We start from the raw sequence: 26024 nt of genomic DNA on the forward strand, positions 1-26024 counted from the left end.
CCGTTTTCGCCCGAATGTCCAAAGTCCGGGCACCACAGCTGGTCTCAGCTGCTGCTCCTCAAAGAGATTGGCTCTTTTGGTGGAGCTGCTACTCACGATGGGTGAAAACAGTGCATTCTGAGCGCTGAGCGTGAGAAAAAAGTAGCAGCTTATAGTCTGGAAATGATGGTATACAGGAAGAAACGGCATCCTTCTTATGCATGTCCATGTGTAATTGTGCACTTAAATGCATAAATTGTAGGGTGGAGACATTGCATAACTGAAAAAAGATGTGGGTTTTGCTTCTTGAAGCAATATTAGTACATTCATAAGGCATTATAATATTTTCAGAATGCTTCATACAAGATGTCATGAATGCGTATGATATTGAATGACAAAGTTTAACATGGATTCTACAGTATTATCATGGGGGTTAGGGGTTCTCGGCTGCATAACTCAGATAAGTCCACAAGTTGAGATTCACTGTTCCAAACTGCTGAAATTATTTTTGTTGCTTCGCTTTATTTTTCCCAAGTCATTTAAAATGTCATGTTTAATTGTACTTTTCTGAATGAAGCATCAAGTCGAACAATGGTGTTCTCCTGGTACATACTGTCTTGTTTTGTTTTAACCTCTGCCTGCGAACACTATCCACAATATTTGTACTTATTTAGCTTACTGAAGTTTTGCCTCTAACTGTGTGCAACCACTCTGAATAAAGAGTTTATTTTGTTATCTTAAGAAGAATTCCGGACTGGACATTGGCCCACATAACATAAATGTTGTGAACCTGAAGCTTCATTTGACTAAATAGATGGAGATTCTCAAGAATAATATCGTCTTGAAATCTGCTCTGTTGTGAGGCACTGAAAAGCAAATTGCTTGATTAATTTAAACAAATGCTAATGAGTCCCCTGTGAGGTCCAGGACTGAACCTTGGTCCTCTCAAGTTCTTGAGCTCCTCTGCCTGAGCAGCCTGTGACAGTAACACTGGAATGTATGAAAATGAAAGTCTGTGTTCCTCCTGAGGTTCACTAAATTGATCCTGTTCTGATCTGCCACCAGCTCCCCTGGGATTTATAACATGTCTGAGGCGCAGAGCTGAACCCTTTCTCACTCTGGCTCTCTGCAGTGTCTCTCTCTCTCTTTAGAGCTCTGATAGCACAAGGCCTCCTTCTAGGTATTCCAGATCAGCCCCTTTTGGATTCAAACGTATGTTGATGTCTGTCTCTTTGCTTGTCTGTCTATACGTACGAACACGCACTTTCACTTGTGTGGAATAAAAGCAGTGTTTTGGCTTTCATCATTTTCGCAGCGCTGCAGGGTTCTACAACTCAACTGCTGCCAAGGAAAAAACAGGGGAAAAAAAGCCTTTCATGTGCCTTTTTCTCCTGAAACACAGACCATTGCTTGCTTTCTGCATTTTCTCATCAACCACGCTGAAACACATCAGGGACAAATGAGGGTACTGACCCTCCGCAGTTGGTGTTAAAAGGAGGTGCGTTAACACAACACCAGCCTTTTATACCACTGCAACAAAAGACAATTCCTTCTTGTAAAGAGGTGGAGTGAATGCTTTGCCAACAGCAGTGGAGGAATTATCAGGAATCAATTCTAAAAGGTGCTACTTCACACTTTACTTGACTGGGTCTATAGCGCTACAGTGAGGATTAAATGTCACGTTTCAATTCTTACAGCAGCACAAGCTGTAGAATTCCGTTGATGTTGTCCACCCAAAAACACATTAAAAGCAACACAGATGACAGACACAGAGGCTCAGACATTAAAATCCCTTGCTTAAAGAGTCATATTTATATAAACAAAATCAACCATGTCATCAGTCGAAGAGTTATATCCCATTAAATCCCAGGGGCATACTTCCTGCTTCATTGTGCCAATTTGCAGAGCTCTACAAACCATTAATAGTGATACAAAGACAAGAGAGGCAAAAGCTAGGATTTGTTGAGTGATCTCCACAGTATTTTTGTGAAACCAGTGACAGCTCACAAGCCAGAAAACCCTTTCAGTCTGGTCTGATGGTAAACTGACCTCTGATCCTCCTCTCATACTGAGGTGAGGGGAACCACCTTGTACAAAAGAAACAAAATCAATGTTCCATTAGACGTACTATTTAACTACGTCAAATGCTTGTGTCATGTCGTGTGATACAGCATTTTTCTTTATTTCTGCCACTCTCTACATTGTAGATACTGAACGCATCATACATATTAACCAGCATATACAGTATGGATGGTAAAGAAAAACAGGATGAAAAACTCTAAATATGTTTTATATTTTGCCGGCACAGTGGGGCAATGGTTAGTTAGCACTGCTACCCCTCAGCAAGAAGTTTCAGGATTCAAATCTGGAGCTCTGGACCTTTCCGGGTAGAGTTTGCATGTTCTTGTAGGCCTGTGTAGGTTGGATTTCAGTTCACACCGCAAAAACTCAAAATCTTACCAAGCTTGTTTTCCTTATTTTTTGTCAAAATATATCATCCCACATGATTTAACTTTATCAATAACATTTCAGCAATATGGAGGGACTTATTTTAATATTATTTTTCACTTGTTCTACTGGCAAATTTTGTCACTTATTTTAAGATAAAAGTAAGGCGAAATAAGTAGAAAACCCTGAGGGAAAAGATGCATCATCTTAAAAGAAGTCCCTCCATCTTGCTGACATGTCATTTATAAGGTGAATTCATCTTAAATCGAGTGGGATGAGATGTTTTGACTACAAATGTGGGTAAGATTTAGAGTTTTTGCAGTCCCTGCTGTTACAGAGCCTCACCACTAATGTTGCCGACTCAGTGAAGCAACAAATATATGCTTCATTCTTCAAACACTGGGGGCCCTAATGAAAAAATAAGTGTGCTCAAGCAATAATTTATATTTCTCAATTTGTAACAGGAAGCTGTGTACAGATTAATGAATCGTGCGCCGTTTCTCTCTTAATGTGATCAACTATCAAGCCACAAACTAAAAGCGGTTCAAGTGCATCATTGCGACAGAGTGGGGTGATAAATAAGCAGCCACGTGGTTTAACAGGCAACATCCTCCCAAAGATGAAACAAGAGAGTGTGTGCGCACATGTCGGCGTGTGTGTAGTTAATGCCACCTGCCCAGTGGGAATTCCTCTTTGAAACCAGGAAGATTAAGACGTCGTCAGACTTCTTGTTCTCCCTTCGCCTCATTATCCAATTGCTCCTATTACCTTCAATCTGCGTCTCTCCCGCTTTCATCCTTCCCCTGGAGCACATTTTGTTCACTTCCTCACAGTAGCACAAGCGGTCGCCTACAGCTGAGGAATTCACTTCTAGTTAGTATTTTGCACATTAGAATATAACACGTACCCAACGGCAGATATGTTCAACGTCACCCTGGTGGTATGTTACTTTTATCATTTTAAATAAAACTTATTTCTGATCCTATTTAGTAAAACAAAGGATTGACATCACTGAGGACGGTAGTAGTATAAAGTCATATTGGACAGTACTTCATACACTTCAGAAGACAATCCAAGCCATAAGTAATAAAACTGTTCGACCCCCATTTTAGCTCACTTTCATTGAGCCTAGGTTTTTAAGAAATATGAATATTTGATACCATGACGTTAAATAGAGAGAGTGGCCCACACTTTCTATTTCGAATTAGCACCCAAGGAAAACAACACAGCAAGCTTGTATGAATGCAGTCAAAGACTCACTTCCTCCTCATTCATGAGCATCCTGTCAGAGTGCCTTCTCCATCATTCTCCATCGCAGCAGCTGCCTTTTTCATCAAACACATTGATGACCGTTTGACAGACATGGCCAGCAGCATTCACTCTGCAGTCACTGTCTCAGTCAGGGGTTCAGGTGTGGTGTCACGTGTTGAAAGGTGGCAATGAACTACTGTCTTGCCAAGATGATGCGTGAATATGTTTTGTTTATATTAACTAACAGTTTTGTTCAAGCTGCTTTATATGCTACGGTTAGTGGGCACCTTTGTTCTTTGTAGCCTTTGTTGGTCATTCCACGTACAGTAAACATAGTGATTAGAGTGAGCCAGCAATTTTGCAAACATTAACTTGTTTTAACATCTCAAATTTGATTTCAATGTCAAGCTACGCTATTTGTATGTCAGATTCCATCACTTTAGATGGACACGAGGTCCACTTATTTGGATGGGAAATGTAGTTCTTGGCAGAGGTGTCAGACTTAACTATAGAACAAACCAAAACAAAAAAATACCGACGAGGTCACTATTAAAAATATGTTGAATTTTCAGACACTGTCAGTCAAAAATACAACTGCAAAATAATTGTTTATTAAAGAAACCGGCTGTTGCACCAGTTCTTGTTTTAACTGAGGTCTACCTGAGTGTTTTTCGCACTGTATAAGCCACAGAGCTTCATCAGTGCTCTCTTTCTTCACACTCAGGTTTGCATCTGAGGGCTGAAGCTGGGTTGCACAGGATGTTTCAGCACAGTGTAGAACTTAATGTAACATTTAAAATGGCAAATGAAACCCTGTTTTGTCTGGCAAAAACCACCAACATCTCCCTAATTGTCGGGTGTTTATTAAACTGGTGAAAACTCGCTTGTTCCTCTCTTAATAAAAAATAGAATTACAAACCTAATTGGGCCCATTCAAGCACATCCAAGATTTTCAAAGCAAACGTTCCAAAGGGACACGTTCCACGCTCAGGTATGATGCCTCTTTTCCCCTTGATTCTTCAAACAATAAGTCAATTTGTCTTCATTTCATTTGAGGAGCGAGACAAAGAGCCGGGCGGTCAGGTAGAAGCTCCTGCTGGACGAGGGTGAATGCTCATTATGAGATAATGGATGTGTGTAATTGTTGACCGAGGCGCAGAATGAAGTCATGGTTAAAATGACAAGACAAAGATGCTAGCATTCAAGTAGAGCCAGTCCTTTGTGGTGATGAACACAGTATGCTGTTTTATGGTTGGCTGCGGTCTGTTCTCTCTACATCATATTTATATGAATGTTTATGCCTGTCTCTAACCATGGAGAAAATCTATTCTTATCGCTGTGTGTGTTCTTCATACTACCATGGGTGCCGCAGTGCATCACTGGCTCACTCCACACATATTTTACAGTCGAGGCTTGTATCCCAGCAAACATGCAAACGCGCATCACAAGCGAAGACTGGAGAAGTGCTGAGTCATCACCCTGTATGGGGAGGGCACATTTTTGACCATTGCCTTTCATCGCGACAATTGAGCTGGAGATTTACCGCTTTTTGTTCTGAGATGCTTGAAAAATGTTGAATCACAACAATTGAGATTTGTCAAAACTACTGGGTTGTGGCCCAAAAGTGAGTTACAGCACTGTTCTCACTGGCTTTGGTTTTGATCATAATGTATTTTTTACCTCCTGCAGTGGTAAAAATAATCCATTTATAACAGCGCAGTTTCATATTCTGACTGTGAAATTGTACCGTGGTGCGTGACTGAAACCGCTACATTTTCAGGGAATTCTTGCTTACACACAACATACCGGACTGTGCTACCCAGCTGACTGTCCGGATCCTGCGTTTCTTAACTCTACAGTGCATGGAAGTACCCCATATTGAGGAAGTTCCACTTTTAAGAAATAAAATATTTGATTTTCTTTCAGAAACGCCATATACACTCAGTTGTGACAACACCCACATCATGAGATTGTGCCAAAAAATCAATTCACATAAGAATCACAGCTCTCATTTGCTATGTTTCAGAATCGATTTAAGGTGTCCCAAAATTGATTTTTTTTAAATGTGTTGGCGGTCCGCCATTTTGTAATGTGCAACGTCCTGACACTAATGCTAAAGAGTTTTTTTCGGATTTTACTGAAGCACTGACGCAAACGCTGTGCAAGCAAGATCCTTTTTCCTAGTGGTTAGCCAAAGAAGAACGACAAACATTGCTAAAAATTGAAATAGTGTCTCCATTTTTCTGCTCAATTACTCCATCTGTTTTACAATATTTATGTAGCATGGACTGTCAAGAGGTTAGACGCAGATTTTTGTTGCTTTTGTTGCTGGCTGCGGGGTTGTGATGAATTCCACTACCTTCCTGTAGCTGTAAAAGCAGCGTCCTTCTGCTGTGTTCTCCACATGATCATGACTGGAATGACATATTGCACCGTCAGATCCAGCATGCTCATGACATGACTCCCCAATACACACTTGCATACATTCTATCTTGCCGCCTGACACCATTTTGCTCTCGAACAATCTTGCTAATTATAATTGTTAATTAATTATATCGCAGCACCCTCAACAGGAGACCAACCTACATTTTCATTAATTAGACCTTCAACCCTCTGCTCCGTCTCTCCATCCCACTCCAATCCAGCCCTCCATCCCTCGCTGCCTTCATGCTGCCACTAGTGAAATGTTCGGTGGTGACATGTTCATGCTAGCAGTACCCTGTGGAAACACTTGCCAGAATCTCATCCTTATGTCGATAATGTGCTTCTCAGTTCGTGAAGGATGGGATGTGTTGTCCAGGTTGTAGCTGACGTCCTTTCCTAGGTGGAGGAGTTGAAGGAGCATCACAAGGACACTGCATGGTCCTAGTGTCTTCTTGAGGACTTCATGATTATTGTCATTTATGAACTTAACTTACACTGGACATGTTTGTATCGCGTTATGTTTTAATCCATCTAGCAAGCTTCATCAGCTGCATGTCTGCTGTGTTGCTGAATAATTTCAGCTCAGCTCTGAACAAGCAGTGAGGGAAGTGCAGCACTGGAATAGAACAAAAGCACCCAGTTCAGGAGAAAGCAATCTGATAATGCTGTCACATTTCGCTGAATTCTAAGTAAATAAAACAAATGAGCATTACTCTATCTTCACCTTAGATTTTTTTGCCGTTTATATACACTGTTTGTTTGTGACCAAATAAAACTTGACTTCATTGTTGAGCTTGTTTCTGATCATTGTGTTAAATTAGTTTGTAATTTAATCTCAAACAAACCTCAGGGAAATTGTGGATGGATTTAGTTCGACCTTTAAACCTCTTAAAACCCAAGCTTTTTGAATTGTTTTGCTTTTTGTTATTTGAGATAGGAATTAGTCATAACTAAATGTTTAAATGTTCTTGTTTGAGTACAATTATTATTCACAATGTTGTTATCAATATGCCAGATTTACATGTTATATGAAGCTGGAGACTTTACTGCACATATTGCATGTACAGAAAGATTTGTTCCCAAAACTTGAACAGAAAGTTCTATCCTGTTCTGTTTCTGTTTCCTTGTTTTCTCCAGCTCTCCGAGCGACACAGCTGGCGTTCGCCTGCTAATCAGGTCTTCACAGATATCAACACCAGCTTGTGTCGCCAGATGGTTACTTCGTGTTCCTAGGGTAAACTCTTCCAAGACTTCACTCTCTCGTTTTGCTTCTCTGAATATTCTAAATTCTGTGCACGCTTCATCCCCTTTTCAGCTGCCTCCTCAGTTCTTGTTCTTCTTGCTTTGTTTCCGTTTTCACGGCTCTTCTCCGGTCGATCCGCGTGTGAGTGTTTTGTAAATCTCACTTTTGTTTTCTGATAGAAATCGTTATTTCCTTGAGTATGTGTGTGTTTTCCACCGCTGAGCATTTTCTGTTGATTGGACCTTGCGAGTTGATTTTTGAGTGCTTTCGCCTCTTTTTTGTTCCAGGTTTTTCCCCAGCCTTGTATTTCAATGTCCGTGTTCTGATCTGGCATTCGGCATACAACTTCGTTGTTGTTTACTAAATCATTGTTTATTTAACCTCGTCTCCGAGCCTTCTGTCAGCCAGCACACATTGAACCTGGGTCTGATCACATAGACAGCCATGACAGTTTCTTCCTTCTTTTATCTCACTGAAATGGCTCTAATGTTGTTGTCGCACTACAAGATGGTGGAGTCACCGTCCGTAAATGGTGCCAGTTGATCAACGATTTAAAAAACAAACTACCATTGTAGTGAAAGACAAACATGTCACATATCTGTAGGAGGGGAATCCAGGAGGTTAAAATGCATGTGCTACAATATGCAGCTAACTGAAAATGATATAGAGCACTGCACTGTTTCTGTTCCCTTCCTATGAATCCTCAGCTCTCTTGTGATGTATGCTAAGTTCATGTCATACATGACTGCCCAGGTATTTTGTGTGAACTGGTGTACCAGCCACCACTGGCACATGCCCTAGAAATTCAGTGTGTGCGTGTCCATGTCAACACACATGAGGCATACAGGTCCCCACATCCTGGTTCAATTGACTCTGGGGCCATTCTCCTTCCCATCCTTCTCTCAGAGCACTCACTCCTTAATGTTTTTGTCAAGCCTGCTGATTCTCCAGATGTCTTCTTGATCGCATTTTGAACATGTTGAACAAACGGCTTTCACAAACTCCATCTCTGATGCTGTTTGTTTTTCTCCTTCGCGTCTGGATTTTCTCTGTCTGGCACTTGTGGAGTGAGACAGTTGGTATTTGTTTGTCCACACTGTATATGTGGTGGCAAGATGGCAGCTTCTGTCTAACCCGTCTCCCATCCTGTGGCTCCCTCACCCTCTCCTGAGAGAAGTAACCCAGATTTCAAGACCAATCGCCGCCCATTCCCCTCATTCTTGCTTTTTTCTCTTGGTATCTGCCTCTTTCTACATCTTTTTTTCTCATACACAGCACTACTTTTTGTCCGAATCAATCTTGGAAGGAGAATTCCTCCTCCCAACTCATCGTCCTCCTCCTCACACTGCATTTGTGTTATCGGATATTTACCAGTTTGGTTTAGACTTCTCTTCACATTTGCACCCTTTTTTTTCCTTTTGTCTTTTTTCCCTCGCTTTCCTTTTACTCTTTTGCAGCAGGTGAGACACCTCACTGAACCTTTTCTGGGACGAACACGACTTACTGTCCTCAAGCCAGCTTTTCCAGTAAAACTCAATTGAATCCAGGTACTGTTTCCTGTTAGCACTTTTCCTAATGTTCTTCCTCTCATCATTTTTATTGTCTCATAACTGTGTCATATACCTGTACATGTCGTGTTTCCTCCGATGACTGATTTGACCCAGTCTTTTCCACACACTATTCGCCAGCTTGGATATAGAGGCTGATTTGTATTTCATTAATTTCATTTCTGCTGCCGTTTCATTCATCATTTAGAAGCCAGTGAGTGTTGAACTATAATCTTCTCAGCTAAAATTGGCCATTGTGCACTTCTCTGAGCGTCTGTCATTCCCATCAGACATAAAAATAAAACCCTTGTCCAAACTTTTCTTCGGAAATGGAATTGCTAATAAGAGCAAGCAGGAAGTTGGTCGACGATGGAGCTCTAATAATGGAACAGGAGGTGGGGGTGTTGTTGACATGGCAACAGGAGTTTGAGTTGACGACCACAGATGTGGGGTGGTTGAAGCATGAGAGGTGTACTGTATATGTCATTGTTGGAGTAAGTTTGGCTGTGTAGGCGGTTTGTCCTCCTGTTCTCCTTCATTCAACATGACTACACCGGCTGCTCCATTTAATCTTTCTACACGTTTTTCTAATGCTTTTCCCTCTTTCTCCTCATCCCTCGACATTAATGCAACTCCCTATTCCTCGATGACCCATCATACATTATAACCACCCCCCTCCTCCTCTCTGTCCTTGCATCACCATTTCCATTTGCTCCCATGTTCAAGGTCTTCCTCCTCTTCAACTCTATAGCCTCCCCACTGACATTCATCCCCATAACTCCTCTCCTTTCCCTTCAGGCACCATGTCCACCCCTGTCTCCCCTTCCCCCACACTCTCTCCAATGGCACTGGCCTCCCCGACATCAGCCACCTCCCCAGGTGTTTCCTCTCTGCCCTCGCCTCTCTCCCCTCCACCCAGGGTTCCAGTGTTCCAGAGGAAGGGGGCACTCAAGCACAAGAGGATTGTGGAAGTTAAAGATCACCAGTTCACAGCCCGCTTCTTCAAACAGCCGACCTTCTGCAGCCACTGCACGGACTTCATCTGGTATCACAGACACGCACATACACACGCATAACACCCCCTTGTTCATGAGCCAACCCCTCAGGTAGCCCACTGCACCATCTCATTTGTGATGATTTTATATTCTCAGCCTTGAGGAGCAGCCCACACTGACCTTAACTGATCATATGACCTCCCCCTACGATGCAGCCCACACAAAAGATGATTACTTTGCTGAGATCATCTTCGCACATGCAGTGTTTCATGCACTTCAAAATGTTCAGTGCACACAGTTATCTGACGTGTGAAACAGAAGATGATCTCTCACAGAATATATATATATATTACTGGGCAAGGTCATTTGAAAGAGTAACTTAAGTCACCCTGGTTCACTTGCAGTCAACATGTACGAATACCAAAAGTGTCATGGACCTCATATATACAATATACTTGTTGTCATGCACTGGTCTCTGGATGCATGCAGTATAACCATTGGATTTGCACTGTCCTCTTCAATGCTAATCAAACTCATATTTACTACATGGACAACAAAAATATCGTCCTCATATCTCATATCATCCTTCAGTCAGATTTGCCTGCCAGCTTTGGAAATGTGTAGTACTGTGAGCTTGATATGGAACCAATGGTTGCCGAGTGACATATGGTGATGGTGAATGTCGGATGCACGATTCTGAGTGTGCCAGCAGCCTCTGGGAAGCTTTCAGGACATTTCTCCAACTGGCTGCTGTCTTGGACACTGTAGCGGCTCTTAAAGTTTAGGATTTAGACGCAGGCTGTCATGCTTCTTTGTGAGAGGAACTCATTTTCTGAAGTGGCAGTTATCCTGTGTGCTTTTTTCTTTGGCTTCCTTTCTGTCGTTGGAAAATACTCTTCCGTCAGAGGTGTGTAACACATAACATGTATTTTGACTTAAACGGAGAGGGTTGAACAGACCAGCTTTGTGATACATACAGCCACATTAAGATTTCTCTTTACGCTGTTGGGACGAGCCGGGAACAACTGATCAAATGGAGATTTCCGGATTTCCAATTCCTTCCTTAATCCTGAACGTCAACCTCCTCGCAAGGGACAAAGACTGTTCCAATTCTTTGGAAGTTAAATTGACAAGATTGAGGAACGTAGCCTCCTCAATGTTGAGGAACTCTATCGAGGAATACCCAGAATCTTTTGCATAATATCAAAGATGGCTTTGCAAACAAAGAGCTGTGCCCATAACAGGTTAAGGACATAGCTACATTAAGGAGTGTCCCATTTCTAACAAAATCTTCCTTGACCCTTGTTTTTTAGGATTGAGGATGAGGTTTAAGGAAGGAATTGAAATTCACCCATAGGCTTCTTTTGCTTCAGGTGATGACACCGCATTCAGAGAAGCTGAGTAATTGGATGGAATGAAGTATTTTAAGGACACAATATGTGACGCTGACAAATTCTTCAGCTTGGTCAGCAATGTTCTGGGATTGATAGTAACAACGTTGCAGGAATGAATAATGGTATTTCATAGGCCTTGGGTTGACACGGGAAGTGATTGGTTCCAACGTATTCTCACTCTGTACGTGGCACATTCATACATTTTTGTCCAATGTTGATGCAGCATTCCATGTTGCGTATCAATGGAGTCAAATCTTTTCCCCTCCTGGGACATAGGCTAATGATCAACAGCTCTCATTGGCTCTTCACTTTAGATGTTACTAAGAGTGTATAGCACCTTTTTCAGACACACACTTGCCAACAAGTACACACCACCGAGGGAAGTATGATCATTTTCCATTTCCATGACAGAAGTCCGCATGACAGTAATAAAACAGTCAATTGTTTGTGCACTTTGAGTTGACTGTGTGCACAGGTAATTTATTCTTGTCTAGGGTTGGGCACTGAGCATTGTTCAGAACCAGGGAAAACTTTCCAGTGCTCCCAGAATCATTCAAATTTCGACATGTTGGTTCCTAGTTTCGATGCCCAGACGGCAGCCCAGATTATAGTTACGCTTCATCTACCACCAGCAAATATGTACTCTCCCCTGCTGGAGACACTACAGTGGACAGAGAGACAGCAGTGTTCGTATTCTTTGCGTCTTTGGAATCCATTCAATATGGAATGATTTTGTATTTATATCCTGGTTGGATAAACAATGTGAAAACTCACCGGGACAAATGCATGGCTAGATCATATGCAATGCCAACTCTGAACGTCCGAGTAACTGAGTAACTTGGTTCCTGTAGGAAATGCAAATGCATTCACTCTGGCACCTGGTACAAAAAGTATCTGGTAAATGGTATATGCACCATTCAAAACATAGCATGTCCATTCTGTTGTCTGAGGAATGGGTCCTCATAAAATGTCTGATTTAGAATTAAGTACATTTCTTCAACCAATCATTTAGACTGTTTGTTGGTGTTTTTGACTACTTTCTCTGAGGATCATGGAGTCTGTGTCAAGCATTAGCCGCCAAGCAATCCAATTGCAACACTGCATGACGTCAGTAACAGCGACTTGGTGTCAAGAATAATGAAGGTCGAACAAAATGCTTTTCATTTATTTATCTATTTTCTGAAACTGCCTCGCCCCACATTTTACTCTTTAATGCCTGAAATACAAACACACAAATTGGTCCTGAGTAAGGCTGTGTAGCGGCAGGTATCTTGCGATACGATATGTATCCTGATACAAGAGGGGTGATCTGACATATTGCGTTACGGTTCACATTGCGATAACTTTAGTAATATACATAATTAAATGGGAAAACCAGGTAATGCAGTACAATATGTGCATGAAAACAAGTTTATTCTTGCGACGTCAATCCAGTTAAAATTTCAGTTCGGTCCAACAGAGGAATGAATCTTGCAAAAAGAAAACATCAGTCGTAAACATGTTGCAAATAGAGCAGGATATCCAAGTATTTATGTATTAAATATCAATATAGACAACTTAAAACATCAAGACAATATCATACAAATATATATTGCAATATTTCATCAAAAATATCGATACAATGTCGCACAATTTAGGTTTGTGATATATGAGCAAATCAGTGTTGCATATCAATGGTGTCAGGGTCTAACAATCCAATCTAAAAAAATAAAAAAATATATATATATATATTTGGCAGTCCAACATCCTCCAACACCACTCACCTCTTGAGTAGTTTTGTTTTGATTATTTTCTACTGTCAGTCACAGCAGACCAGATTTGGCAAGTTACACCCTCATTCATTGTTCTGTATCGGGTTGCACTGAATTATGAAATAAACATAAATGAATAAATAATTGAGAAACAAATAAAGAGAAAATAAACAGCCTTCACAGTACAACAATGTTTATTTCCTTCAACCTCGTTATGCACTACATTCTGGCTGTTTATTTCCTTATTTCTTTGCACGTTTCATATCCAAAATTATGCTGTTTTCTGGAGGGTTTCACCGTATCATGGAATTAGAAATGCGCTTATATCCGTCATTCCACTCTCGGTGTTATCCGGCCAAGTGGAGCTGCTGCTGCAGGAGATACCTGGTTCTCTTGTGCTCTCTGGTGGTCACACAGCAGCATGCGCCTCCTGGCTCAACACAGTCGAGTGAGAGAGGGATGCTGATCAGGGATCAGACTACCCACTGCATCCTTATCTTTAATTATCAGTCAGCCAGATGGAGAGCCAATAGTAGATCAGTGATTGTGGTCCTCTGAACCTGTGTCCTCTGCAGCATGAGCTCAGAAAAGCTCTGGGTTGTGTCCATGTTCTTCCAGCTCTGAATCTAAACTCCACTCAAGCTGCTGAGTAGAGTCTTTCCACAGTCAATGACATTAATTCATTGATCTAAGCTCGAAGGAGTCGCTTGGAACACACTGACTCCACACTTCTTTCAACAAAACGTTTGTTTGTCCACCTCAATGTGTGGATGTGAAACTAATCATGAACAGGACTTAAGCGTGTGGCTACAACAATGTCATGAAAAAGAGCTTTTGCCTTAATTCAGTGTTCACTTCTCTCTCAGGGGCATCGGTAAACAAGGATTCCAATGTCAAGGTAACGTTTTTATTCACTATTATTCATTTATGCAGTTGCATTTCAAGGATTTCCTTTTGATATTTTGCAGTTTGCAGTTTTGTGGTCCACAAAAGATGCCACGAGTTTGTGACCTTCACTTGTCCAGGCTCAGTGACCGCCACACTACCAGACGTGAGCAGCGTTCTCCACTTCCACCTCATTGTTCTGTTTATTATTTGTTGCCCTTTACTTGATGCAGGAAACATGAGTCATCCATCAATCCTTTGCGTCATGTCACATCTCCCCATCTCTGGCATCCGCACTCGAGACTTCTTAGATAGGAGGAGGTAAAAGTGGGGGGTGATAAGACCAGGAATTAGAGCCAGACAGCAACAAACTCATTTCGTTTTTGAGGCATTTGTGGGAGATCTCTGTTCACATTTGATAGCATGCACTGGAAATGAGGTCAAGGGGAGTATAATGTGTTTGTGAGTGAAGGGACAGTGAAGAGAACACGTGCTGAGGGATCTAGGAAAGCAGGGCAGCAAAGATTACTCCGAGTAGGTGTACAGAAAAAGAAGAGGTCTGATAAGTTTAAGGAAGATAAAGATGAATGCTTGTACACGCAGAGATACACACTCCCTCTCTCTCTCTCTCTCACACACACACACACAGCCTTGACTAGATGCACTTATATTTATACGTCTGCTCCCAGAGGAGGTAGTTAATTGCTTGTCCATGAATATCCCTCTTCTCCTCTAATCTTGACCTGCTTGCCTTCACGTGTGTGGGTGTGTGTTGCGGTGTGTGTGCTTGTGTATGTCTGTTTTCACAGTTACTCATCAGACATTATCTTTTAATTTTGCCTTTCATTTTAGGACCTGAAAAGTCGACACTCATTCAAAGTGCACACCTACTCCAGTCCCACCTTCTGTGACCACTGTGGCTCCCTGCTCTATGGCCTTATACACCAGGGCATGAAATGTGCTTGTGAGTCCTCATCCATATAAATCCTCTCATGTGTGAACGTAAATTTTGCTGAATTGCTGAATGTAATTCCAAAGGCAATAGTTTTTATAATGGTTAAATGTGCTATTATATTGTGAGCATCTAACCTTTGCCCTTCTGAAACTATTGTGTATGTGATTCATAAATCAGTGGCAACATGTTTGCATACTTGTGAGCCAGTGTAAACAAGTGTAGATTATTTCTGTATGTATATGGAGTCTACAAAAGATTTAGAGATTTCGTATCACAAAAAAATTGAAACAACATTCATACCAACTATTCTTACACTGAAAATGTTTCTTTCCAATAGGGAAATAGCTGTGTTTCATGTGTTGCAATGTGGTGACTTCGAAAGGTTAAAAAGTTTTTGTATGGTACTAGAGTCATAAAAACAATACAATGAAACAGTCATAAATATGAAGTTGAGTCATCATTCAAAGTTTTCAGGATGCCAAGTCATATTTTAATAATACGATATGGTTCTGTTACATTTACCTCTGTGGCAAAAAGGCCTGTGCAACATCTTCTTTAAGGCTGCGCTTTTACTCATTGTAATGACATATGAAGCTGATATTTCCCCAAAACGGCTTTCAGGTTTGAATCAGATTGCATAAAACTTTCATTTTTTTCTTCACTCCTAATTGCATATTCATTCCAGCAAATGTTCCAACAGTAGCTTAAGCCCCGAAACAACAGTAAAGAAAAACTGCTCATGCAAACTCACAAACCTCTGCCAAGCAGCTTCATTCTACTCCCAACACAGTCTCCCAATGACAAAGCATCCTTCCAAAATCTTCTGTCTAAATGCCAATCTGGTACAAATAATCTGAACTCAGTAATAACTTTCTACATGCGGTGAAGGCCTTTTGTTTTGGGGTCAAAACAGAAATGTCACACATGTGCTTGTTTAAATGATGACGGGTGTATACAGCACACACAGTTAAATAAAATAAATGGTTTTAGACAGTTTTTTTGTATTACACCAATCACCCATTTAAGGCCACCATGTCTGATCATTTCTTGTTAACTAACTCCTCATACACGTTTCGGTATTTGCCTTAAAAACAAAAGGTTGTGATATGAATGTCCATCGACGATGTGAGACCAGTGTTCCCAGTCTTTGTGGCCAGGACCACACAGAGAAAAGAGGCAGAATCCACTTGACCATCAGAGGCGAGAAAGAGGACGTCTATGTCACAGGTGACTCGCTCGCAAGTGAGTCAGTGTAAGAATGAATGATTCATTTCGTCAATCTCTTTACTCATCCTCCAGTTGGCGAGGCGCGCAACCTGATGCCCATGGATCCAAATGGCCTGTCAGACCCTTATGTTAAACTCAAATTGATTCCAGATCCAAAGAGCCACAGCAAACAAAAGACAAAGACAATCCGCTCAACCCTCAATCCTGTATGGAATGAAAGTTTTACCTTGTGAGTCTGTACAAAACTGTCATTTCAAGTCATGACTGTGCATTTATATTTTACCGTTCCCATCAAGTTGTATTTGCACACTGCAGTCAGGCTGTCATCGCAGCATTTCAAAGCTCTTTGTTTTCGTCTCTCCAGCTCAGTGCGTGGTCACCAGTGGGATCGACGTCTATCTGTGGAGGTGTGGGACTGGGACCGCACGTCACGTAATGATTTCATGGGAGCATTGTCATTCGGTGTTAGCGAAATCTTCCGACGTCCCATCAGTGGCTGGTTTAAGTTGCTGGCCCAAGATGAAGGAGAATATTACAACATCCCTGTGCCTGATCCTGATCTCCAGGTGAGACTATATGGAAAATATTTCAATATGAATCCTTCTTGACGTATATGATGGGGTATATTTCTTAGCATCACGAAAGAAGAAGCACAGGACAGCATCCAAACCTATTGCTTTGCTTTCGCAGGAACCTCAGCCAGATGCTACAAAACCCTCACTGCCGCAGGTCATGCCCTCCACCCTGTCGGAACCCTTTCCATCTGTCAGATCTCCCACCCCTGTACCATGCTGTATCCAGGTCCACAACCAGGGCCCGATGAAAGCTAGAGTTGGCATCCATGACTTCAACTTCCTCATGGTGCTTGGTAAAGGCAGTTTTGGGAAGGTGAGAAGAAGCTACACCTCAGTCAGTGATGCAATGTGTATAGGCCCAGAAGGTTCCAGAAGCGTCAATATACCATTCCTATAAATGACTTGTGTCCGTAGTAACAACTATTTCCCCGTCCTCTTAGTTTCCTCATGATGAGAGGTGCTGAGCTGTCTGTCTATCAATAAAATCAGATGTTTATTGCGATAATAAAAACGGAAACACCTTAGTTATTCTGCTGCTCCGCCGTTGACTGATGACTCCCATTCCCCGTCATATCACGCTGCAGGAGGTGAAAACCTCAGTGTTCCAGGAGTTTTGTGCGAATGATTTTGAACAACATTGTCTGCCCAGACAGCATTTAAATGCCAGTGTTAATGACATAATGGCTTTGATATTCTAAATGTGAAAATGAATGAAGCTATATGGCTAAAATAAATGTAGGTCAATAATATTGGATGGAAATCTCAACATGGGTGGAATTGAGTGACTCGGTAGGGTGTTTTTCCATATTATATTGTATCTCTTCAGTGGCAATTGGAGAGTCATAGATGGATCAATAGCTGGAGTCAGCACCAGGCAACAGATAAACAGTGGAAGGGAATGAGACATCTTGAAGAACCCAAAATAGTGAGCAGCAATATAAAGCACATTGGAAGTCTGTGAAATCTAATCTCTCAAATAATTCAAATTCTTTCCGAGTGTTGCCACAGCAACTTTCTCAATATATACATTCTAAAGCTAGGAAGAATTTTTGAACGCTGGCTACCCTCTACTGACACCCTGTGGCAGCCCATGTCATCGCTCCAATTCTCAGGTCTAAATACCACTTTCTGTGGATGCTGATTTGGGCTGATAACAGGCCAGTCACATAAAGATTGTCGCCCCAAATGGAAATAAAGAAGTCTTTAAGATAATTCTTTGCCAGCAATTTTGAAGGAAACGACCATCAGGAAGAGTCCATTATCTCCCTTTCACCTGCCAAATGATTAATTTGACGCTACGTCTATGATGTCAGCAGTCATCGAACCACTGGTTGGCTCCCGACATGACACGTCCTCTTGAAGGTTAATTTCAGGGAAAACGCTGCTGTCCTTTTGCTTCCTGTTTCACTTGTAGCTGAGCCGTAATGAAGGGCGCAAAGTTTTATGTCCTCCCTCTGAAATCCTCCTGAGCCATTTCATAACTGTCAGGATTGTCTTCCGAGGACAAGAAAAATAGACCCAACTTACGTAACATGAAAGGGAAAAAAAAAAAACAACCAAAGGAGAAGGAACTCGATAGAGTGAGAAACCCTGGGGCTGCTGTAAGAGAGAGCCAGTAAGGAGGCGACGGGCTGAGATAGACAGACACAGACGGATTACTGCAGTGCAGAAAATAGCTCCCACAACATGAAAAATGATGAAAGAAACCCGAACAGAAGTTTGAAATTCTCAAATTGATAATAAACTAGTGAGAAAGGAGGAGGTTCACTTCCAGCTTGGGGCAACCTCCTATCTGCATTTGCGTGTTCTCCCCATATGCTTGTGTGTGGGTGCTCTGGTTTCCTCCCACTGCCTAAACCCAGCAGTTGACTGAGTACTTACTTGAGTACTAAATTGTCAACGACACATCACAGGACATGAGGATTTCTGCTTGTGATTGGACGCTGCTCAATAAACACAAACAGACAGAACACACACACACACTCCTCTCTCTGCTGCGGCGCAATTGGAAAGTGAAATTTAATCCTTTATCGGGCAGCCAATGACCATTAGTTGGCAGCACTGTAGCCAGACAATTTGAGCTCTGTTGCTGTCAGCATTTCTCTTCACACACACACTGAAGCTGAAGCCACGAGGCACTCATTGTGGAAGATTACAGCTTCATTAGCTTTTAGGTGGACCAGTGGCTGCCTGTTTGGCTAATAGACATGAGGAGAATAGGAGCTGAGTGACGCTTTTTTCCAGATAAATTGACATGTCGCAGTTTAAATAAATGTAATATTGTGGCTGGGTGAATTTGTGCGGGATCACTTATAAAATAGATGTCACCGATGCACTGTGACACTCTGGAAGGAGTTGTGAAAATATCAAGTTCCTGCTTCTTGGAACAGATGCCTGTGTGCCTGCAGTCACATCTCTGTCTCCCTGCTCAGGTGCTGCTTGCAGAAGAGCGAGGCAGTGAGCGTCTGTTCGCAGTGAAGGTGTTGAAGAAAGATGTTCTCTTCCAAGACGAGGACACGGAGAGTGCACTGGTGGAGAGACGAGTTTTGGCCCTGTCCTCTCGTCCTCACTTCCTCACCTCACTCTACTGCGCCTTCCAGTCTGAGGTGTGTGAAGTTCATTGAAAGTGCTTCATATGAAAGTGCAGCGCACATTTGAATGTCCACAGTTTCTCAGAGATCCCAGACAGTGTTGTTGTTAACAGCTTACCTACTGTGGAGTCGTGGTTAGTACTGCATCCTCTGACGCAGGTTGAAATCCAGCCTGAGGCAACTTTGGGTTTCGGTCCTTTCTGTGATTTATGTTCTGCTTCTCTGGAGTTCTTCTGGACACTTTTTTCCTCGATAAAATCCATACAGAGGTTAATTGGTGGCATGCGCATGTGTGAGTGGCTGTGTGTTTGTGTGTGCTCAGTGGTGGACTGGTGATCTTTCCAGTGTCTGTCGTCTCCTGCTCCAAGTAGGGGTGCAAAATATCACATTTAAGCAGTAATGATTTATGTTCTAGTCCTGCTCTGTCTTCAAAGCACTTTGTGAACAGTGTTCTGAGAGGTGGTGTATAAATAAAGCTTATTTATATTATTTCATATTTTTTGTTATAGGTGAAAGTGTGTGCTTGCATGTCTGTCCATATGAGGTGACCTGTTTACGGTGTCCCCCGCCTCTCACCGAAGCAGCAGAGATACCCTCAATTTACAACAGTAGCGGCGTGGAAACAGATGCAGAGTTTTCAATTTACACCCAGTGTTCCACCCAGACACGCAAGAATTTTCAGTCTGGCAGTGGGCGAATTGAAACAGCATACCACCCTACCCCCAACCCCTATTGCAATTTCACTAGTAAGACCTGTGCACCACGTGCTTGCTCTCTGTCCCCCACAATATCACTGGTAAAGTAGTTAAAACATTTCAACAAATTTTATTTTATTTTCACTGTGCTTATTACATTTGAGACTTACATTGAGATTTCAGTCAAGGGCTTACTTGAAAGCACTTTTTAGACAGGAAAAGATACCCACAGTCAGTTTCACAAATTTCAGAAATTGAGATTGTCTTTGTAGTGTAGTGTAGTGTTGTATGATGAGTGTCATAAAGAATGGGCTGCTGCTCAACATCCAATATGGCTTTTGAGCTTTTGAGTCATAAACTGCTCTGTCACAATAAGGTGCTCCTTCAACGCATATAAATATATATATAATTGTATATGAATATATTTATTATTATGATGATTCTTTATGGCTACGTACGCTTTGCCGATCAAACGTATGGGAACATCGAACCACCAAATGATCAAAGTGATTTTTGAAAGACGTTGGAATGCATTGGCTTTGAGGGTTATAGTTCTACTCTGGGCAATGATTGTGTTCCTGCAGGACCGCCTGTATTATGTGATGGAGTATGTGAATGGAGGTGACCTGATGTTCCACATTCAGATCGTTGGGAAGTTCAAAGAGCCTCACGCAGCGTATGTATTGATGAAAGTCTTCATCAGCTTTATCTTTCACTGACTCTTCTTCCTTTACTCTCAGCATTTTTCATTATTCTTGGAGCCTCATAAAAAGCTGTCAAGTCCAGACACTCCCTCCCTTTAATTAAATCCCCTCATGTACGTTCCTCTTCCCCCAGGCTCTTCATCGAATCAATAATCTTTGATCAATCTTCTGAAAACTAACTCTTCCCCTATTGTTCATTTCTTGTTCCCTTTCTTCATCCTCCTGCCTTTAATCTTTTGGATTACCCCTCCTTTCATCACCCCCTTGCAGCTCCATTCTGTCGCTCCTATTCTCTTGTCATCATCCCTCTTGAGTTTGCTGAGAAATTAGCTGAAACTTTTCTTTGCTCTGATCCTCTGCCTGTTTTCCTCCTGCAGGTTTTATGCGGCTGAGATAGCGGTGGGCCTCTTCTTCCTCCACAGCAAAGGCATCATCTACAGGTGAGGAATCGGGCTGCTCATTTAATGTGGCCTGGTTTGGTGCTGTCATCGCTCCACAGTGCAGCACAAGGACATGACACAGATTTATCATGTCTTTTGTAGGTAATGACTGTTCTAAAGGTGTTATCTATCAAGATGATTCATAGCGGTGTGGTCTTCCATCTTCCTCAGGGACCTGAAGCTGGATAACGTGCTGCTGGACAGTGAGGGACACATAAAGATAGCTGATTTTGGGATGTGCAGAGAGGGAATGTTTGGAGGGGATGTCACGCATACATTCTGTGGGACACCAGACTACATCGCCCCTGAGGTACATGAGCATGTGATGACCTATGACCCTCCTGTGTATTCTTTCACTGACCCTGTTTGATATTTCACAGTTTTTGTACTTGATCCTCCTCACTGTCTCTGCATATCTGAATAATGATGTTGCCCTATTAAATGATCTCTGTTCTATATGATGAACGCTGGTTCTCAAACATGACCTTGTAAATGCTGACTACAACAAGATAGTATGACTTTCAGAAGTAGCAAGGCTGTCATAACGTAGAAGTGGTTTATTCTTGTATGTATAATACTGATAGAATTTTATTATCCAGGTCAAAAATTGTTGTTGGACCATATGCACGAGTGTGACTCATGAAACAAACTGGGGAATGTTCTGAGTTTGAGTCATTGAACTTCACATCATTTACATTAAATCACTCAAAATGTGCTGTTTTTGCCTGCATGTTTGATGTTCAGACACCACAGCCGGTCTCAGCTGCTGCCTCTCGTCTCTGGTCCTCTGTCCGTGGAGCTGCGGACATGCGGGCGAAAACAGCACATTTTGAGCGCTCTAACATAAATAAAACATTTTAGCATTTATGATTTTCATTCAAATCTACATTAAGTAGGAATCATTGAACATTAAAGACATAGACACAGCACCAACATAAACAACATTATAGAAACAAAGAAAAAACAGTGTAGAAACAGAAAAGTGAACACCATAACAAAATATATATATATATATATATACTTTAAAAATGAAGAAATAAATTAAAATAAAATAAAACAAAATCAAAGGCCCAACAATGAACTGTGAGTCTATTCAAAGTCCACCACTGCAACCTGATAGCGTTCAGCAGGAACGAATGATGGTATTGCTCCCTCAGAGGAGGCCTAGGAATGAGAGTGGGAACTGGTCTAGCTCGAGTGTTGCATCTGCCTCTAGCCACGTCTCCACGCTAAACATCATGCAATCGCAATTCTAATCCCACATTTTGTATCTGTTCTAAATGTAATGGAAGAGTGGCCAATAATGGTTTCAACAACCCAGCAAAGCAGATCATATGAAGAAACATTCTTTAGAATAACCTCTGAGGCATTGAATGCTTATGTTAAAAGCATAACATTGTAAATGCTGGAAAGAATTTTGATGAAGATGATGATGTTTGGACATGAATGCTGCACAGTACTAGGATGTCCTCAGATACACCACTGGCACAGCGTGATGGATCCTCCTGATATCCATACCACGGGATGGAAGGAGGGTCATTCAAAACTTGCACACAGAGAAGCAGAAGGTCAAACGCACATCAAAAATGTTAGCCACGCTAAGATTGACTATACTTTTGACAGCCCTAATTTGATGATTTGAATGATCATTTTGAATATATAATGTTTACTGAGAATCACTCTGCCAAGGTGGTTGAATGTCACTCTGATATAATAATCTTTGGAGTACAGTGCAAGCGTTGCATTTGAAGTCCGCTCGCTTTTGAGTCTTAGTTTGTTTCAGATGATTTAACAGGCACAACGTTCCACTTTGTGACTTTGTGTAGCATTTTCCCATCTATGGTGTGACCCCTTTACACAATGACACAAAAATGAGGGAAGACGTCTGCGTCTTCAAAGTTGACAGCATGAATTGCTGGCTGTTGTGCACATCTTTGATAGTGAAAAGCTTCCCGTGGATCCCCAGTGTATCGATTCTCTTATGTAAACTCCCATTGATTCTGCTGCATCTGCCAGTTTGGAGGAGCAACAGCATATTTCCCCTAGGAATCCAATTGTTCCCCCCATGTAACACACACACTCACGCGTACATACACATATGTTTATATCTCTATCCTTGTGGGGACCACCCATTGCCCTAATGCTTTCCCTCACCTGATCCTTAACTTCACCTTTCAAAACAAATGGCTACACACAGATGCACACACTTGTACAGCACTTGTTTAAAGTGGTGGAATATTTTTTTTTGTTCTCGTTCATTCCTTAGTGCGCCCTCATGTCACACATCCACATTCTGCTTTTCCCACTGACTCCCTGTGATAGCAGAATCACAGATCGTCTTCCTCTTCATCCTTCCAGATTGTGGCGTATCAGCCCTACAACAAAGCAGTGGACTGGTGGTCATATGGAGTTCTGCTGTATGAGATGCTGGCAGGACAGGTACTAACCACCCTGATCTCTGTTATTAATGGGGAGAACCCTTGTTGGCACAGGCATTTGGTATAAGTAGATTGTGTTTATCTTTCCAGCCACCGTTCGATGGGATTGATGAGGAGGAACTTTTTCAGTCCATTATGGAGCAGAGCGTCTCATACCCAAAAAGTCTCTCACGTGAAGCTGTCGCCATATGCAAAGGTGTAAGTATGATTGTCTAAACCTTCCTGATTTTTTTCCTGACAAAATTGGTCATTCACTATTTTCAGAGAAATGATCAATCAGTAATCTCTGCCCAAAATGAAGAATTCAGTTCTATAGTTGAGCAATTTGAAAATGCGTTCTTCTCTTACATTTTTTAAGGACACCAGGGTAGCTTCAAGGTCTCCGACTGACTGACTCCAAATGTGAGACTATGGTTTGCAGTCGGCTTGGTTAAAGGATGTTAGTTTTCAGTTGCAAACTGTCATAAAACTGGGTCTCTGGTTCCGTCCCCCAGCACACAGTTTTGTTTTTTTTTGAGTAAGGGCAGCAGCAACAAACACAACATAATCAACAAGATACTTGCAATAGGAATTCCGGAAGGTGCTCCTTTTGTTCAACATAAGGAATTGAACTCTTGCTCTCCCCATGCAGTTGGGACAACAGAACTCTTGAAGGGAGAGAAAGGCAGAAAACTTGGTTATCGGCTAAACTCCCAGCTTCCAAGATGAAATTCCAAGTTCTAAATTTAAGTGTCTCAATGCTTCCTTCTTTTTTGTCTCCTCCTCTGTAGCTGCTAACAAAACACCCGGCCAAGCGCCTGGGAGGAGGGGAGGACGCAGAGAGAGAGATCAGGGAGCATCCGTTCTTCCGGTGGATTGACTGGGATCGTCTGGAGCGACTGGAGCTGCCACCACCCTTCCAACCCAGAACTGTCAGTCAAACAGATGGATGACTTAGTTTCTCTGTCCTCTGTGTCACTCTCTTCCCTGCCACATTATTCTTTGACACCTGCTTCCCTCACCCTGCCCGCCTCTTCATCATGATTCCCACAGATTGACTCTTCCATTTGGAACACCTATAATGGACAGGGATCTTTGACCCAACAGTCCCACCTCCCCCGCCCATTTAAAATGTCTGTCATCATTAACTCTCTGCACGCCCACCAGATGATGTTAGGTGCCTTCATTGACAGGTTAAAGGGCAGACCCATTAGCCAAATGAGAATCGCATCATTCCGCAAAACAACTGTCGGACGCTGTTAAGAAGGCCATACCATAACACCTTCATGCCACTTGTTCAATGGTCTTAATGTGTTTATCTGAAGGACAGGCAGTTATAGTGTTGTAGTACTTGTAATGATGCGATAATGGATGCTGACCGTTCTTTCCTCAACAGGGTGGAAGGAAAGGAGAAAACTTTGACCAGTTCTTCACAGCAGCTCCATCAGCATTAACCCCGTCTGACCCAGATGTGCTTGCTGCCATCAACCAAGAAGACTTCCAGGGCTTCACTTTTATCAACCCTGACTTTGAACCTTCTCCTCTCACTGCCATTTGAAGATGGCCTTCCTTTCCATTACCCATATAGCACTCCAAACTAGTGGTAGTTTTATATCAGTCAGTGAGCACTAGCACCAATTCTGAAGTTTGCACGCAAAGGGCAAGTGTTTTGATCTGTCACTTAGAAAGAGCAATAGTTGAGATTATATATATATATATATATATATATATATATATATATATATATATATATATATATATATATATATATATATATATATATATATATATATATATATATGCATGCATTATAGATTCTTGACAGTTCATTATTTCTTTTAGATCTTTTATTACTTTAAATGTTTTCTCATATCCCATCCACCCAAACCTGTGTTGCCATTCTTTTCTTTAGGAGCCCAAACAATCTGATTTTAAACAGCGATGATCTTGAAACAGCTGTCTCTGCCAGAGTCATGTCAACTAAAACTGTTTATTTGCCACTGACAGTCTCTGTTGTTTTAAATGTATGACAACCTGATGGAAAGGTTTGTCTCAGGGGGTTTCTGACAGACAGTTGCAGCAGGCAGAGATGAGACAAGGAACACTGAGAGCTGAAGCTGGCAGACTATGGATGACTGAGAGCGAGTGACCTCAAACTACACTCTTTTCCTGTGTTGACTTCACGCCTGTGTCGTTCAAATTAAATCGATGTTTCATACTTAAGTGATGTTGAGAACACACTTTGTATAGGATCAACATTCAGTTTCTTTTTGATTGTAACTTTAAATCTTTATTCTCAAGTATTTTAGGGGCTGAACTCAAGGGTGGAGAAGAAGAAAGTGCTGGTAGGGTGGAATGACAGCATTGATTTGTTTTTCAATGCAGGACAGCGGTGAGGACAGCAGTGATGAATGGCTTTGAGAAAGAAGATTCAGAGGACGGGAGTAACGGGAAATATTTCACAAAGTGAGCATATGTGGGTGACATTGAATGATTGAATACT

General features: G+C 41.8%; 1 protein-coding gene across 2 annotated transcripts; it reads left to right on the plus strand.

Annotated features, from left to right (window-relative positions):
- Positions 1-5312: 5312 nt before the first annotated feature.
- prkcg (protein kinase C, gamma) lies at positions 5313-25217 on the plus strand. 2 transcript variants are annotated; one of them, XM_053843521.1, is made up of 17 exons: positions 5313-8892; positions 9619-9937; positions 13899-13930; positions 14001-14083; positions 14770-14881; positions 15971-16099; positions 16172-16328; positions 16464-16665; positions 16790-16987; positions 19107-19280; positions 20545-20636; positions 21042-21104; positions 21276-21414; positions 23463-23543; positions 23633-23740; positions 24313-24453; positions 24918-25217. In XM_053843521.1, exons 2-17 carry the CDS (start codon positions 9696-9698, stop codon positions 25077-25079), a joined length of 2115 nt encoding a protein of 704 aa, XP_053699496.1. In that variant the 5' UTR covers positions 5313-8892; positions 9619-9695; the 3' UTR covers positions 25080-25217. The 2 variants fall into 2 exon arrangements, with proteins under 2 accessions (XP_053699496.1, XP_053699497.1); XM_053843522.1 differs by having other exon boundaries at positions 9644-9937.
- Positions 25218-26024: the final 807 nt, after the last annotated feature.

The sequence above is a fragment of the Synchiropus splendidus genome, chromosome 15 (assembly GCF_027744825.2).
Source record: "Synchiropus splendidus isolate RoL2022-P1 chromosome 15, RoL_Sspl_1.0, whole genome shotgun sequence".
NCBI lineage: Eukaryota > Metazoa > Chordata > Actinopteri > Syngnathiformes > Callionymidae > Synchiropus > Synchiropus splendidus.